The 17,578-nt window shown below is 41.0% G+C and overlaps 1 protein-coding gene across 4 annotated transcripts in view; it reads left to right on the forward strand.

Annotated features, from left to right (window-relative positions):
- The window catches only part of EGFLAM (EGF like, fibronectin type III and laminin G domains), a 129,731-nt gene that overhangs the window by 92,206 nt on the left and 19,947 nt on the right, over nt 1–17,578 (forward strand). For 2 of the 4 annotated variants that reach the window (XM_065550028.1, XM_005282161.4), the window contains 6 exons: nt 1,132–1,257; nt 1,869–2,112; nt 5,468–5,579; nt 9,465–9,581; nt 12,989–13,169; nt 15,261–15,284. In XM_065550028.1, the coding sequence (XP_065406100.1) occupies nt 1,132–1,257; nt 1,869–2,112; nt 5,468–5,579; nt 9,465–9,581; nt 12,989–13,169; nt 15,261–15,284 (804 nt within the window). The remainder of the gene's footprint in view (nt 1–1,131; nt 1,258–1,868; nt 2,113–5,467; nt 5,580–9,464; nt 9,582–12,988; nt 13,170–15,260; nt 15,285–17,578) is intronic. The other 2 variants (XM_065550027.1, XM_024105629.3) reach the window with 1 other exon arrangement.

Consider the following 17,578-nt stretch of genomic DNA (forward strand, 5'->3'; position numbering starts at 1 on the left):
CTGATGCTCCTCTCCCTTTTTAAAAAAAGGGTTCCTCTTGTCAATAGCAGGTTTGCCAAATTTTGCTCAGCCACCCCAGATAATACAACCGCTCCCTGCTTGTCAGTTCTGACTCTGTTTCCTACTCACCCTTGTGCATGTTTCTTGTCTGAGCGATCCAATCTATAATCTGAGGTAAATCACTCTGAAAATACTCACTTGGAGCACCCTCTATATACATACCCCACCTCCAGGAGTATGTTTGAAGTGTAAATTTGTTCTCCTTCACCATTTTGTAGCACTTTACCCCCTTTAAAACACTGCAGAAACATAAGCAATGTGCTTACACTCACACATGGTGCATGTGTTGATCTGGGCCTTGTTCACTTATATTTACAATTTATTCCTGTACACTAGGGGGAAATGATTTAAATAAACAATAATACAATTTAAAATAAAAATATCTGAGTTAACTGGTACTTTATACACTGACTGAGAAAGAAATAAAAAAAATCCCTCCTTCTATGACAGTTTTGATATTGTTGCCTCAGGGCACCTTTCTGTACTGTAGACATCATATGCCAGTGTGGTGGACATGATGATTAGAAAGCCCATATGTTGGTAATATGGATCCCCTGCAGTGCAGACAGAACAGTTAACAACTACATGCTGGTTAATAAGCTTAGATGCTGCTGCTTAACACATTCAGCGCTTACCATATTGTCCCCAAACTTTGAATGAACAAAGCAGCACTTAAGATAATTGAGGTTAAACAAATCAGCATGTTTGTAATGTAAACAATCGGGTGACACATGGAGATTCTGAAATACACATTCGTGAGAACAACAAAGATGCTACTGAGGATAGGCAAAACCCAGTCATCTAGTGAATGGTTATACTGTAAAAAAAAATCTTGTGAGTTGTTATTTGGTTAGTTCTCATTTCTACCATTTTTAAATCATCTTTATGATGCAGTGTAAAATCAATGCTGAAATCAACCACTTAGCCTAAAATCTGCTTTGTAGTTTTGCAGATTGAGAGAGAATTCTGTTTACTTAAGAAAGCAAATTGCATTTGTTTATAACAAGCAAGCAGCCCGCTAAATCCTCTTGGATTAACTGGTATGGTATGACATTCTGGCTCTGAGTTTAGGTGAATGCAGCAGTGGAATCTGCGATGAGGCTTCCTGTATTAACAGCGGTACCTGCACTGCAAGCCAAGCTGATTCATATGTGTGCCTTTGCCCTCTTGGATTTAAAGGTCGCCATTGTGAAGAAGGTGAGAGGACACCAGATGTGTTTTATTTCTGACTTACATGTTAGTCCTTGTTCAATACATTTTCTCAGTAGGATAAGACCACTTTGAATGTCATTGAACTGTCAGAAAATAGCCCCGATTTGTTCCTTCTCCTGAAAAGCACATGCATATGCTAATAAGATGGTGATAGATGCCTTGTGTGCATGTTATGTTGTTTATTTTTATGGGCTAGAGTGCATCTTGCATGGATAAGCAGGTGAGACTCCACGTTCCCTTTGACCGCTGCGTGTGGATAGGGGAATGGTTGCAGTCCTTGTGCACTTCAGAGCACAGGGACTGCTCCTTCTTCACACTGCCTGCTGGGCAAGCAATTCTAAGGGCTTGGGAGAAAACAAGGCCATGTTCCTGATGTTTCTCTATGCCTGACCAATAGAGCCGGGCTGTCTGAGGAAGGAAGTTCAGCAGTATGTTTATCCTGTGTGCCTGAGAGCTGCAGAATGAATGGCAGGGCGTCTAGTGTGACAGTAGATTTAAATGCATAATGAAGAAAGCTGTCTGAAATTGGTTAGTGAGTTAGTCAGTTTCTTACCTTAGAGCCTAAGGTGACCTATTTATTTTTTCTGGACTTCCAGCATTTATCCTGGCCATACCTCAGTTCAATGAGTCGCTGAGGTCATTTGCTACAACACCCTGGCCGTTGGAACCACAGAACTACCTTTCCTTCATGGAGTTTGAGATGACATTTCGTCCAGATTCAGAGAATGGGGTCCTCTTGTACAGCTATGACACGGACAGCAAGGACTTCCTGTCTATTAACATGGTGGCCAGCTATGTGGAGTTCAGGTTTGATTGTGGTTCAGGAACAGCCATTATCAGGTAAATGTTATTTGTAATAGTTTTACAAACAATGCCACAAGGAAGATATAGGAAAGGAATAGCCATGTTGGAGAGGCTACTGGTTTGTGTAGTTATGTATTCACGCTCCAACAAAATCCAGTGATGGGTACTTCTAGGGAAGGCATAGAAGCCATGTGTGTAACTGCAATACTATAACACGGGGGTATTTTTCCTTTTACCCTTATCTGGTGGTCTGAAGCTAGCATGAGCATTGATAACACTTATCATTTCATCCTACCCTGCAACTGCAGATGTTATTCTTATCCATATAGAGAAAATACTTTAAAAATATTAACCCCCTTGCCCCAATAATATTATCACAAGAAATTAAGGAATAATATATAATGAAACAGTAAAAATACTATTTGGGGCAAACAAATCATAATTTCTTTCAATATGTATCTGTAGTATGGATTACATATAGAAGATAGAGACTGCAAGATGTTATCTGAAGGTATGCACTCAGGCTCTCCCACAGTGAAAATCAAAGCTTCTAGTATGTCTAACATTTCATATGAACACAGGAAACATACAATATATAATGGCCACAGGCAATATACTATATTACTCACATCTTTGCATACATTATTGCTGCATATTAGGCTATTGCTAAAGATTACTGTAAAATATTTACTCAGATAGATGGATGCACTTCCCATCCGGAGTTGTACATGTGTATATGAGAGTGGAATTTGGCTGTTTACATTAAAAAAAAAACAGAGAGGGAGAAACCGGCCGGAGCGTGGGTGCAGGGGGACCGGCTGGGGAGGGGCTGGGGAAGGGAGCGGGTGGGAGAGAGAGAGAAGGGGATGGCCAGGGGTACAGCAGGGGCGCTGCCACGCGGCCCCGCCTGCTGCGCCGCCTCCTGCCGCCTGCCACGAGGGCTCCGCTCCGGTCAGCGGGGAGGGAAGGAAGAGGACTGTGCGGCAGAGCGCTCTGGTTCTCCGCGCCGCCGCCCCCTACAGGGCGGCCGGAGCGGAACAACAACAAAAAAAAGCGGCCGTGCCGCCCTAGGATTGGGCAGAATGCCACCTCGAACAATCTGCCGCACCAAGCACCAGCTTGCTCAGCTGGTGCCTGGAGCCGGCCCTGTATGGGAGCATGTAAGTAAAGACTGTATCATAAATGCACATGTGCAAGTGTTAGAGCATCTTAAAAAATGGTTTCAAGAATCTTTTATAATGGCAAGTGTTAGGCAACCTAAATGTATTATCAGATGCATGGAGTGGAAAATACAAGAGCAGGTATACATTAAAGAGCGATATAAAAAACACCCTAAATGTAGGGATTGCTACCAGCTCCTCATGTAATACTTAAGTCTTGGATAGCACTATTCCTCCATAGATCTCAAAGATGAGGGAAGCAGCATTATACCCCTTTTACTGATGGTGAAATAGGCTCAGAGAGCTCAGAGGTGACTTGCCCAAAGTCACACATGCAGTCAGTGCCAAAGCTGGGGATATGACTCATGTCTCCTGGCTACCTTGGCCATTGCACCATGCTGAAATGAGCTGTATCTAAATGTTATCATTATAATTAGAGATAGGCGAGCTCGTCGCCACTTGGATGATGAGAGTTTAAAAGTTCATCTTGAAGGTGACTGAGTTTTGTGCTTTGCTTAGGCGACATGGTGAGCAAAGAAGCAGAATGCAGGCAGATAGCAACAGAGGGTGTAAAAGGAGGAGACCAAAAAATTGAATAGAAAATTAGGTGTAGGCTACCACTGTGTCAGCCTATCCTGTACCAGGATCCACTGTGCCCATGAGACTTCACGTGGGCACAGATATCCACATTCCTGGATCTTAATGCAGGATTAGGAACCTAGAAATGAGGGGAAGTGAGTCTATCCCTAACACATAGACAAGGATTCAATATAACTAGAAAAACAATTTAAAAAAACGACTCATCCTTGAGGAAAAAAGGGTTTAAATTATATCCAAAAGGGTTCACAAACTTGTACTAGTTTTGCAAACCCTGTGAATCCAAAAAAATAAACTTGCAGTTCTGAAAATCTCAAACTCTGCAAGGTTCACTCATCCCTAATTAAAATTACAGTTTACAAAAGCAGGAGGGTTGGCATGATGATGACTTTTTCTGCAAAGGACAGAGAATACATATATTGCATCTTATTAAGTAGTCAGACTCATCTGGTTTCTTTATTACATATTGATTTATCCAAGGCATTAAACCCTATTACCCATTGATTTATCCAAGGCATTAAACCCTATTACCCATTGATTTATCCAAGGTGATTAAACCCTAATGGTCACTAAACAAGAAAAGGACAAAGGATGAATGACATTGCTTGGTGATGCTTTTTGGAGGGTTTGGTGTCATTGGCAGAAATGAGGTGCAAAGGCTTTGAGATATGATTTGGATTTGGACTGCTTTAACCTAAACTAGTAAAAATGACATTTCAAAGTAAAGGGAATGTCTATAGGACTTCATTAATTGTAAATCTGTGGGGACGTGGTTTCTATCCACTCTGCAGACTGTTTTTCTGTCCCAGATTAGTGCTGGGTTAATAAAGATTATCTGAACAGTTTTAAAGTGTTTCCTGTGAGACTGGTGGTCACTTGGCATAACAAGTGGAGACTATGGTTCTTATTCAGAATCTCATTACATAATTAGGATCATATTTTGGTTACGGCCCCTAATGTACAACATGCAGTTAAAAAAAAAAAGAAAAAAAGATTTCACTGTGATGGCCTGCATCAAAAGAGCTTATCCGAATTTAATGGATAAGCAAACACAAAATGTTTCTGTCTCATAAGGAGACAAAGGCTTTGGGGAACTTCTGCCTTAGGTAAATTTCTGTATCTCCAGCTTCTGTCATTGGGAGTAGAGGATGTATATCTGAGACTTTTTCCTCATATATTTAAATCTAAGTAACTGCAGAAATTGAATAGAAAGTTTAGCTCTCAGATAGTTAAATGTGCACTGGTTGCTTAAAGTGTTTTGTTTTTTTACAAATAAAACTAAAATGCTTTTAGTTTAATATGGGAACACGTGGACTAGATGACCTCTTGAGGTCCCCTCCAACTCTGATATTCTATGAACACTGACACATATTCCTTCACTGCCAGTGTTTAGAAATGGTGCCTTCCGTTAAGCCTCATATACATTGAGTTTTTGTGCAGTCATCTTTTTCCCCTTTATTTTATTTAATGTGCTAATATGTAAAGATACTCAGTAAGTTGTTTCTGTTGAAGGAAGGGTCATGGACGTTTTCTTCAAAAGGCTAGTTGGTAAAGACAAATGTTTGAAAGTATCAAAAAGATGCAAGTGTAGACTTCCTATAGGTTTTTATGTTTGTGGTTTTTCGTTTAAACAGGAGTGAAGAACCTGTCATTCTGGGCCAGTGGCATGAACTCAGAGTGTCTCGCACTGCGAAGAATGCTATTTTGCAGGTTGATAAACAAAAGCCAGTAGAAGGAATGGCAGAGGTAAGACGCATATAATGTATATTCTCATATATAAAGCAATTTGTTCATAAAATGACATAACTTCTCATCCAAACATTAACAAAAATGAGATCTTCAGATAAACCACAGTCCTGGGCTCTCCAAAGCTTATAAGAGTTTATTGAAGGACATATATGGGGCAGCCTCTTCTTTAGCTTTGAGTTGGGAAGGAGAGGAGCCCAGGACATAACTGGGAGCATCTCTCTTCCTCCTCTCGACCCAGGTGTTTGTGCTTCAACCTACATTTCTTGTTTCATACATGAGGTTCATTTCTTCCTGTTCTTCAATTTATCAGTCGTAGTTGTACCTATTACAAAACACCAGCATGCGCATTTTTCAACCCACTAGCACCTCTAAGCACAAGTGTTAGAATTTACACTCTGAACAGCTTTTTCTCCAAATAAACTGAGACTCAAGTGGGTTGAAAAATGGCTTGTTTATTTTCTTCATGCAGAAATATTTGACTTTTCATTGAAAATCCGAAAACCAAAAGTTTTCAGGAGAAAAGTCTTCAGGTTTTCAGGCAAACTAGCATTTTTAGATGGAAAGCAGACACTTTTCATGCAAAATTTCATTTAATTGGAAATCCAGTTTTCCCTCAAAAACAGGTTCAGTGGAAAAATTTTTGACCAGTCTATTGGGTTTTAGTTAAATAATCAGGCTTAATTATTATTTATTAATTAAAGATTGTTAGTTAAAAATTGGTACAGCACAATACAGAAATAAAGGCTGTGGTTACCAAACTGAGTTGGAGACTGGAAAAGTGACTTCAGCTTGATTTATCCCTAACTAATTTCCAAAAACTCTCGTCCTTATGTACTTGTTCAAGACCGAAAATAATTCCTTTCCCATAACTGATTTATCTGAGGAGTTCCTTTTATGGTATTTCAGCTTACCTAATTAATGAGCTAACAATTGCGGTAGTTTTTGTCCTTTTATGGTATTTTAGCTTATTTAATCAATTAGCTAAAGATATTTCTAACTACGTCCTTATTATAGGAAACACCTGTGACAACAAGTAATTCCTAATAAGCTAAAAACATCTTTCAGTGAGTCATTATTGTATTGAATATTGAAGACTTTGTAATAACAAGTATCCCTCATTAATCAATCACAAGTTGTCTTTTTCTTGATATTTTGACACATTCTCAACAGGTCAGGGTAAAAATATTACACACTTTCCCTTATTTGGTCACACTCTAAAGTTCAACCAAACATCCAAAGTACTTAGAATCATAGACACAAAGCTCTAGAATTATAGATACAAAGCACTTTGGTTCATGCACAAAGGATCATAGCATGACATATATAAATAGGGCTGTCAAGCGATTAAAAAAATTAATGGCAATTAATCACGTGATTAATAAAATTAATCGTGCGATTAATCACACTCTTAAACAATAATTAAAATATCATTTAAATATTTTTGGATGTTTTCTACATTTTCAAATATATTGATTTCAATTACAACACAGAATAAAAAGTGTACAGTGCTCACTTTATATTTATTATTGATTACAAGTATTTGCACTATAAAAAAACAAAAGAAATAGTATTTTTCAATTCACCTAATACAAGTACTGTAGTGTAATCTCTTTATCATGAAAGTTGAATTTACAAATGTAGAATTATGTAAAAAAAACCTGCATTCAAAAGTAAAACAATGTAAAATTTTAGAGCCTGCAAGTCCACTCAGTCTTACTTTTTGTTCGGCCAATCATTCAGACAAAGAAGTTTGTTTACATTTGCAAGAGATAATGCAGCCCACTTCTTGCTTACAACGTCACTGAAAGTGAGAATAGGCGTTCTCATGGCACTGTTGTAGCTGGCGTTGCAAGATATTTACATGCCTGTAAATGTAAACAAACTTGTTTGTTTTAGCGATTGGCTGAACAAGAAGTAGGGCTGAGTGGACTTGCAGGCTCTGAAGTTTTACATTGTTTTGTTTTTGAGTGCAGTTATGTAACAAAAAAAATCTACATTTGTAAATTGCACTTTCACGACAAAGAGATTGCAGTACAGTACTTGTACGAGTAGGGCCCGTGCTACCATTAAGGCAAACTAGGCGGTTGCCTAGGGCGCCGAGATTTGGGGGCGCCAAAAAGCGGTGCCCCCAATTTTTTTTTTTACAGTGTTCCTGGGTTGGGCTGCCGGCAGTGCGCTGACACGTGTGGCTCAGACTCCCTCTCCCAGCGCAGCGGCCGCTCCATGCAATTATTGTCATTGCCTGCGGGGGCGGCGTGCTCGGGGAGGGGGCATAGCAGAGGTGAGCTGGGGTGTGGAGCCCTGCGGCAGCTCTCCACACCCCCGGACCGGGGAGCCGTGCGGCAGCTCCCCATCCCAGCTCATCTCTGCTACACTCCCTCCCCGAGCACGCGGTCACCACTCCACTTCTTCCACCTCCCAGGCTTGCGGCGCCAATCAGCTGTTTGGCGCCGCAAGCCTGGGAGGAGAGGAGAATTAGAGCGGGGGTGGCGTGCTCGGGGAGGAGGCGGAGCAGAGGTGAGCTGGGGTGCGGAGCTGCCACACGGCTCCCCGGGCAGGGAGCTGCTGCGGGGGGGGGGGGGGCACCTCAGGGCGGGGGGGGGTGGGGAGCTGCCGCGAGGGGAGTACCGCAGGGCGGGGGGGCGGGGGGGGGGGCACAAGGTGGAAGTTTCGCCTAGGGAGCGAAACTTCCTTGCACCGGCCCTGTGTATGAGGTGAATTGAAAAACACTATTTCTTTTGTTTATCATTTTTACAGTGCAAATATTTGTAATCAAAAATAATATACACTTTGATTTCACTTACAACACAGAATACAATATATATGAAAATGTAGAAAAACATCCAAAATATTTAAAAAATTTCAATTGGTATTCTACTGTTTAACAGTGCAATTAAAATTGCGATGAATAACGATTAATTTTTTTAATAGTGATTAATTTTTTTGAGTTAATCGCGTGAGTTAACTGCGATTAATTGACAGCCCTAATATAAATCTGGGACTACAAAGAATTATGTACAGTTTGGTATAAAATGGATGGGGTCAGATCAGATGATAATACTGGTCCCTTTTGGGGTTAATCTGGTTCATCTGCTATCAAGCCCTAGATGAGATTCCTTCAACAATAATGAACAAAGGAGAAGAAGGTGGTTTCTAGTTTTTTCTCTCTAGCTGAGCATTGTGCTTGAGCTGTAGAGAGAGGTTGGCTTTGAAGCTGCCAACAAAGAACTCCTGCAGAACTGGAATTACACAGTTAGCATGTCCTTACCTTTAGAGTCCTTCCAATTCATACAAAAAGGTTAACCAGAACTCCAGTGTAGTCTGAGTGACTGCATCAGCTTCCAGCACCCAGTTCAGATATATATTTCTTCCTTTTACCTGTTTCCTTTATTACTGGTTTGCTTTTTCAAATACTGCAAGCGTTTGACTCTTCTCTGTTTAGTGTTGATTTTAACTCTGAGGGCCTGGTTCTGATTTCACTGCTACCAGTATCACACCAGTGTGACTGCGTGAATTTATTCCCACTTCACACAAATGTGATCAAGAGATCAGAATTAGAACTGTCTAAAAAAAGGAAAGAGAAGAAATTCAATATCATTTTAAAGCTCTTTCTCCTCCTCCCCGCCCTAGTTTTTATCAAAATGTTGAAATATTTGAAATTTTCCAGACAGCTCTAAAAAGAATCAGGCCCAGCCACTTAGTACAGGGTCCACATTTTCCCTTCCACGTTAGCATGAAGATGTAAGGATATGTTGCATACCGTACAGAAATACTGTGTCACCGAGGGCTCTCACCTTTCTAAAAATATAAAGCAAGCTAGCCTGAAGATGCAAGCGTGGTTGCAGCTGATCTAACAAAAATGGATTCTGACTTTTGTGACAGGGAGCTTTTACGCAGATTAAGTGCAACACTGACATATTTATCGGTGGAGTCCCTAATTACGATAACCTGAAGAAGAACTCCGGGATACTGAAGCCCTTCAGTGGAAGTATTCAGAAGGTACATGTTTTGAAATAAACTAACTCTGTGCATTCGCTTCATATCTTCCGTATCCCTGACACTTGGACATCGAGGGTGAAATCCTGGCCCTACTGAAGTTAATGGCAAAACTCCCGATAGGCCAAGATTTCATCCCTAGACGTTAGCAACCCTTCACAAGGGACTTGCTTAAAAATATATTTAATAATCAAGAACACCATTTTCTTCCTAATGCTATTGACATATTACTGGTAAGTGTTGTTGCTGTTTTTTGATTTCCCTTCCATTGTGTACTGATCAGTTAACCGCAGACATGCTGGGCCAAACTCAGAGGTGATGTGTGAAGTTGATGTCAAAATTAGACCACCATAGACTCATTTACATCTATATGTAAGTAAGTGAGCATAAGGGGAGTCTAAAGCATGCTCAGTGATGGACAAGGTATAGACATATAAATGGTCGGTATAACTTACATGCTAGTGAGCCAGAAGAAGGCGCAAGTCAAAGTATGGTGGAGACTAACGTAACTTAGTGTAATGTAACCTACACACTCTTACAGCCTTCCATTAGTTGCTTGTCTTGCTACCCTCCTTTCTTGTGGCCTCTTAGCGTGTGAGCTACACCAACCTACTCACCCTTTCCTCAGTTAGTGGTCAAAATTCAGAAGTGATATTTAATGGAGTCAGGTGTAAGCAGACTAAATCGGTATAATATACACAATGAGGGGCCAGAAGAAAATATAAGTTACTCCAGCACTGGTTTCCTCTAGAGTTTTTTAGAATAATTTAGCCACACCTCTGAATTTAGCCTGGAATCCTGAGAGTTAAATCTGAGTAACTCCATAGAATTAAATAACAAATCAATGTAGCCCTAGTAAATGGATTAAAAACTGGTTAATTGATAGATCCTGAAAAAATGATTGTAAATGGGGATTTGTCATACAATGGGGGTGTTTTTAGTGTCACTACTCTTCAATATCTTTATTGATATGGAAAAGGATACAAAATCATTGCTAGCAAAATTTGCAGTTGACACAAAAATTGATGGAGAGATAAATAATGATGAGGACATGTCATTATAGCGTCCTATTTTGATTACTTGGTAAGATGAGCTTGTTAGAACAAGGTGCATTTTCATTCAGCCAAACATAAGGCCATACATCTAGGGGCAAAGAATGTGGGTCACTCTTACAAGATGGGGGACTATATCTTGGAATGCATTGACACTGAAAAGGACTTAAAGGTAATGGGAAATTGACTGAGCACATGAGCGGTGGGTATCATAGGCTGGAAATATCGGCACAGCCTCCCCAAACAGTCTGATGTGGCTCCACCCACACTCAGCCCCTAGGCCCCTTCTTGCAGTTCCTACCTGGAAAAACTTACTTAGGGATGGTGGATTCTCCACCACTTGCAGTCAAGACTGGATATCTTTCTAGAAGGTATGCTATAATTCAAACAGAAATTATGGGCTTGATGCAGAAATTATTGGTGACATTCTACAGCCTGTGTTATGGATGGGGTCAGATCAGATGATAATACTGGTCCCTTTTGGGGTTAAAATCTGTGAAACTATTAATGTAAATGGACTTTTGCCATATTTACATTGATGTAACCAAGATCAGAATATGGCACCTTGTGTATAACTTGGTTATATATTAAATAAGGTTGTACAAACCGCAATATTTTTTCTTAGAGAGCTCAAAATGCGGACATGTTTTGGAAGAATCCTATAGTTTCACAGATATCTTCAACTGAACTGCTCCCAACATTTTAAGAAGTAACAAATTGGACCTTTCACCCATTCCTAGTTGTGAGTTCTCCAGGCAAACATAATAGCAGTAGACAGTGCTAGATACACTGCTCTGCATAACTTTGCTGTTATGTTCTCCAAGCTATGTCTGTGACAGGTAGGACCCCTTGGGAAGACACCTGATGTGCTGAGATACCACTGAGTCTACCTGTTCTGCCAGAATGGGCCCCCTTTAACCTGTCTTGCTGAGCCTCCTCTAACACACACGCAGGCAGGGCCAGACCCAGCTGCAGATCAGCTCTGGGAAGACTAAGCTTAAGGGACTTGCTTCAGTAGACCGATGTCCACCTCCCTTGGAGTACAGACCCAAAGATATATTATGAAATTCGCTCCCTCCCTCCATGTGGAGAGATGTGTGCACACCCCAATTAGAAATCATATAAACTGAGTTATATTGTAAACCAGCAATAATTTTTTTAACTATAACAGGTGTATTTTAAGTTGTTAAGGAGGTAGCAGACAGAACAAGGCAGATTACTAAGAAAATAAAAAAAGCATGCAAATTAAGCTTAATACACTAAAGAAACTGGTTACATGTAAGTTCTCACCCTAAAAGTGGTTCTAATAATCTTCTTCACAGGCCAGAGACGCTCTCAGCCTGGGTCCAGTTCTTTTCCCGCAGTTCAGTCTTAGTTGTTTCCAGTAGTCATCTTGGGTGGGGTAGCGGGAGAACTCATGACCTGGATTACCTCACTCTGCACTCTTAAATAGAATTTGCATAAGGCAGGAGTCCTTTGTTTCCTAGTTTGACCCCCACACACACTAACTTCTCATGGAAAAGTACAGAATTTAAGATGGGTTCCAGTATCAGGTGACATGGTCACCTGCCTCTGTAGGGCCTCTGTAGCCATTCTTCACAGGCTGACCCAGGTTCACAGGAAGACTAAGCTCTTTTACAGTCCATTGTCTCTCGCTGATGGGCCATTAGCACTGTCGGGCTTTTTCATTGTTGTACCTGAAGTGTTATAAGTGGGCATCACCAAAGTAACATAGTTGAAATATAGATACATAGTCAATGTTCCTAATTTCAGATACAGAAATGATACATGCATACAAATAGGATAATCACATTCAGTAAATCATAACCTTCCCAATGAGATCTCACATGAGCCATCTTGCATAAAGTATATCTGTTATGTCATATTCATATTGTAAGCATATTTTCATAAAGAATATGGAATGACACATCACAATGTCCTCCTATCATAGGATGAAATTGACTTCTTCAGCAAAGCTCATATAATATTTTAGTTCTGACTCACAGTTGAGCTACAAAACAGTGCATCAAAGTTCAAACAAAAGGCTGGTAAATGTCCAGCAGCTTTTATCTGATTGGGTCATTAAATTGCTTTGTGTTTCAAGGAAAAACAAAAAAAACTTTTATTCCCCCACCTCAGGATAAACATCTAATTGTTTTGAAAGGCTAAGCTCTGAAAACTCATTGATGACAATAAACAGATGTTAGATCAAGTTTTCAAAACAATGCTTTTCTCTGGAGCCATTCAGGGAAGTTCTAATGCTAAGTATTGAGTAATAAAGCAAAAAATGTGTCCCTGAAGGGGTAGCATCTGAATTTGGAGATCTCTGCATAGTTTTCTCTTCTCTTTTAAACCAAGATTATATTGAATGACCGGACAATTGATGTGAAGCAGGATTTCGCTTCTGGAATCAATGTGGAGAACGCTGTCCATCCCTGTGTGAATTCTCCATGTGCTAATGGGGGAAGCTGCATGCCCAAAAAGGACAGTTATGAATGCGATTGCCCTTTGGGCTTTGATGGGCAGCACTGCCAAAAAGGTAACAATGAAGTTTTTTTCAAGCTTTAAATATAGAATTCTTCCAAAAATAATGGAGAGATTTAGTACATCTCTCCGAATAGAAACCGTAGGGGCTTGCACTTCTTCTCCCTTACTGCACATTCCATCCTACCCATAGCAGCATCCATTCTGTCATTTAGGAACATTATAATTGCTATCTCAGAACCGAGCAATGATCCAGAGATGGTACCATGGCCTCTGGTCACCCACAGTACTCAGTACTGAATGCTTCAGAGAATGCCATAAAACTCCCTAATTATGCAGCACTATATGAAGGGGGAATTCCAGCCTCTCTCCTCCACCTGGTGATTATCTTACACCCTGAATCATGAGGATTGATAGCTTTTGTAATTTTATCCTCGCTGTGTTAACAACAAATGCCGTTCTTATTCACATCAAGGTCTAATCCCTTTTTTTAGCCTCTGACTACCCTGTAATTTCACGGTAGGCACAATTTCTACCTCAGCAAAACATTGGAGACCACCAAGGATTTCTTTCCAAAACAAAGAGTTTTGTTCTCCTCTACTCAGAGACAATACTGTATTTCAAACCAGTAGGTTTGTGAAAGAGAGTTAAGATTGCGTAAACTTGGAAAACATGCACACACTATTAATCCACTAGATGGGGTTGTTTCCCTTCTGTCAAGTATTATCTGGGGAGACTCACTAGGAAAATGATTGTGCTACACCAGCATGCTAACTTAGAAGGACATTAAAATCTCACTCTTTAGTTTATCACAAATAGTTTTTCAAATGAAAAGTATGTGTTTCAGTTAAGTCATGATGAAAAAATAAGCTTTTCTTCTCAAAAAAAGAAATTTAGTACAACAAATATATTCGATTACAAAAATGCAAACTGCCTTACATAGATAATATTGTGATTTAACTGAAGATAGAGCATCATTAATTCCAGAGTCTTTGGTTTGTCATTTTATTGTCTAGGTATTTACAGGGGGCTAGTAGAGAAGCCTTACATGCACAGGTATATGTACTGCAGTTACCAAAATCTACAGCAGGGGTCGGCAACCTTTCAGAAGTGGTGTGACGACTCTTCATTTATTCACTCGAATTTAAGGTTTTGCGTGCCAGTAATACATTTTAACGTTTTTAGAAAGTCTCGTTCTCTAAGTCTATAATATATAACTCAAATATTGTTGTATGTAAAGTAAATAAGGTTTTTAAAATGTTTAAGAAGCTTCATTTAAAATTAAATTAAAATGCAGAGCCCCCCGGACTGGTGGCCAGGACCCGGGCAGTGTGAGTGCCACTGAAAATCAGCTCACCTGCTGCCTTCGGCACGCATGCCATAGGTTGCCTACCCCTGATATACAGCATGAGTTAAGGGCCAGTTAATGAATTAGCGATAGTCTTGTCAACTTCCTTCCAATGCCCTGCACAAACATACTAGATTAACATTCAAATCTGTTTTAACCAAATTTCTGTAGTGACATTTTAAGAGCACCTCTCAGATCAAGAGGTGATTATGTTAAAAAGCACCTTTTTCAATGAGACTTAGGCTCGTCTGTTTTTAACCAAAGTGATATAAGTGCGAGTACATAAGACACGTACTTTGATGTCTTAACTGGATGAGGAGTCGATAGTTTTCTACTGAAATCATTGTTGTATGTTTTCTGTCTAAGCTGTGATGAGTGGTAACGGTAATTAATATTTAATAGTAAGAAGTACCAAAAAAGCTAGCCATTCTTTTCCCCTTTGTGTGAAATTCACCCTTGTGCTGACGTCTGCGCATGTCTGATACATCACTTAAGACCTTAAAATAATATTTGATGCATCCCTCTGCAGAGGGATGAATTTCACCCTTTTTGCATTTTAAGTAGATAATTTAGTTTTATTTCCTAAAGACAATAGAAAGAGGATGCTCTGCCTTCTAAGATTGTTGCTCTCATCATGTCACCACTTTATCTAGAGAGACACTGCAAAAATGAAGTAGGGAAAGCTCAGTGAAGGGAAGATCTGCTTAAACCAGGGCAGACTATTGAAATGGAGATTTTAAAACCATTGAAAAATAAAATCTGCATGTTCTTGTTTTGTTTTACGCTGACTCGCTGCAGAGTGTGGGAATTACTGCTTTAACAGTAAGTACTGCAAATGGCGTGAAAACTGCTTTGTCTCTGTGTCTGTGCCTACTCCATCAAGGTGATAGCTGGATTTACACTGCAGTCTGCATGCAAGCCAAAAATACTCTCTAAGGTTATACATCCGAAGAAGTGGGCTGTAGCCCACAAAAGCTTATGCTCTAATAAATTTGTTAGTCTCTAAGGTGCCACAAGTACTCCTGTTCTTTTTAAGGTTATACAGTAATTCTCCAGCACCTCGTCCTGTTGGTGTTTTTAAATGCAACTTCAGAACTCATGGAGAGTGCCATACTGACCGTACTAGAGACAGAAGCGAAGTCCTGTATTCCAGGAAGAAAGGGGTCAGCACCAGTTGACAAAGCGCTTTGTGGAATCCTGCACTGCTGCTCCCTGTGTTTCAACCCGACCCTGGAGGATTACTTATGAGTTAGAGGGAAAGCCCAAATAAACAGACACTTAATTGTTGCAATGCCTCCTATTACAGTGCCTAACTTTTAGGTGCCTACCTATCCGGTGGAATCCATAAACTCTGAGTTAAGCTCCTAGGCTCTGTTCAGTGAATGGGGAAAGATAGGCACCTGAGGATGAGATCCAAAAAAGCCAGCATGCCAGGCAGAGAGATACATAAACTAGCCAGTGGGAGATACTGAGGCGAGTGATGTATCCTAAGCCCCACCCCTCTCAAGGACTTAGGCACCTAAGTCCAGATTGGAGGGAGGTGCTTATCTCTGCTTGGGATCCAAAGCCAGGAGCTTCTCTCAGGCACCTAAGCTGTTTCTAGCCAGTATGGTGGCAGAGCACACCTAACTCCACACAAGACAGCCGGGGGCAAGGTATACCCCTGCATAATCTTTAGCCCAGTGGTTAAAGCACTCTCCCGGGATGTGGAAGACTCCAGTTCAATTCCCCCCTCTCCCTGATGAGGAGAAGGGATTTGGGTGTGGGTTTCTCAACCTCAGTCAGTATAACCATTGGGCTAGAGAGTCAGTCTCTCTCTCTCTGGCCCAAAGCACATTTTATTATTTATCCATACTGGGACAGCTTCAACAAGAGAGATGGAGAGAGACCCACATCAGAATATCCCAGAGTCCAGCAGTTAGGGCACCAAGGGGATTTAGGCATCTCCAGGGTTACGTAGCAGTTTAACAGGGGTTTTGAGGATCTCCCTGATGCCTCAGTTTTGGAGTTAGGTGTCTAACTCCCACTTTAGTTGCCTTAGTCCTTCTGTGTAGCTCAGTGCTCACCGTGCCCATTCAGGCTGGGGCCTCTCTGCCGTGACTGTTATCAAAGATTTCAGTTAGAGAAGTGGTTTGGGCACCTGCCTGCTGGGAAACCATTTAGATGGTGACACGTTTGGTTACTGCTGGCCTAGATAGGATTCAGACTGACAATCCAGCTCAGCCAGATTCAATAGCAAAGGAAGAGCATACCAAAGACTCAGCACTAATAAAGACAAAGGGCTAGATTGTCTCTCTTTGAGTATGTCTATGCGGCAATGAGACACCCATTGCTGGCCCATGCCAGCTGACTCAGGCTTGAGGGGCTCAGGCTAAGGGGCTGTTTAATTGTGATGTAGACATTTGGTCTTGGGCTGCAGCCAAGCTCGGGGACCCTCCAAGCTCGCAGAGTCCTAGAGCCCAGGCTCCAGCCTGAGCCCAAATATCTACCTCACAATTAAACAGCTCCTGAGCCCAAGTCAGATTGCACAGGCCAGCCGTGGGTTTTCAGTTTTGCAGCCTAGCCATACCCTTAGGCATTGCTCTGAGTAGGGAAGTGAAACTGCTCAGGTTTATTCCAGCAAGGGCAATACATGGTGCACAAATGGAGCTACTCCCATGAGCCTCTAGGCAGCAAGGACTCTCCCATCCCCAGTCTGTGTGCAGTGGGAGGAGGTTCCTTGAATCCTTGCACTATCTTGCTCACCCACACTAGGGTCAGAGACCATCTGGCCTACAGCTTTTCCATTCATGCAGTGAATGCCAGGCCCAATTATAATACAGTTTCTTTTGAAACCTGAGAAAGATTTCGGTCTTTCAGTAGCATTGCACAACACACGGTTTTCTCTTCAGACACATTGGACAGTTTTCCTAATTTCATTACTGATGCAAAAGCCATTTGTTACCTTCTGAAATTCCCAGTCTGCCTTGGCATTTATACCTAAATGCCTTATTGCTACTGGTGGCTTTCAGTGTGCACAAATTATGACAACTTTGTATTAACAACAGTGACTAGAAACCCAAAGCAATAGTGCGACCCCATTGTGCTAGGCACTGTACAAACACAAGTGAGAGACA

The sequence above is a fragment of the Chrysemys picta genome, chromosome 6 (assembly GCF_011386835.1).
Source record: "Chrysemys picta bellii isolate R12L10 chromosome 6, ASM1138683v2, whole genome shotgun sequence".
Taxonomy (NCBI): Eukaryota; Metazoa; Chordata; order Testudines; family Emydidae; genus Chrysemys; species Chrysemys picta.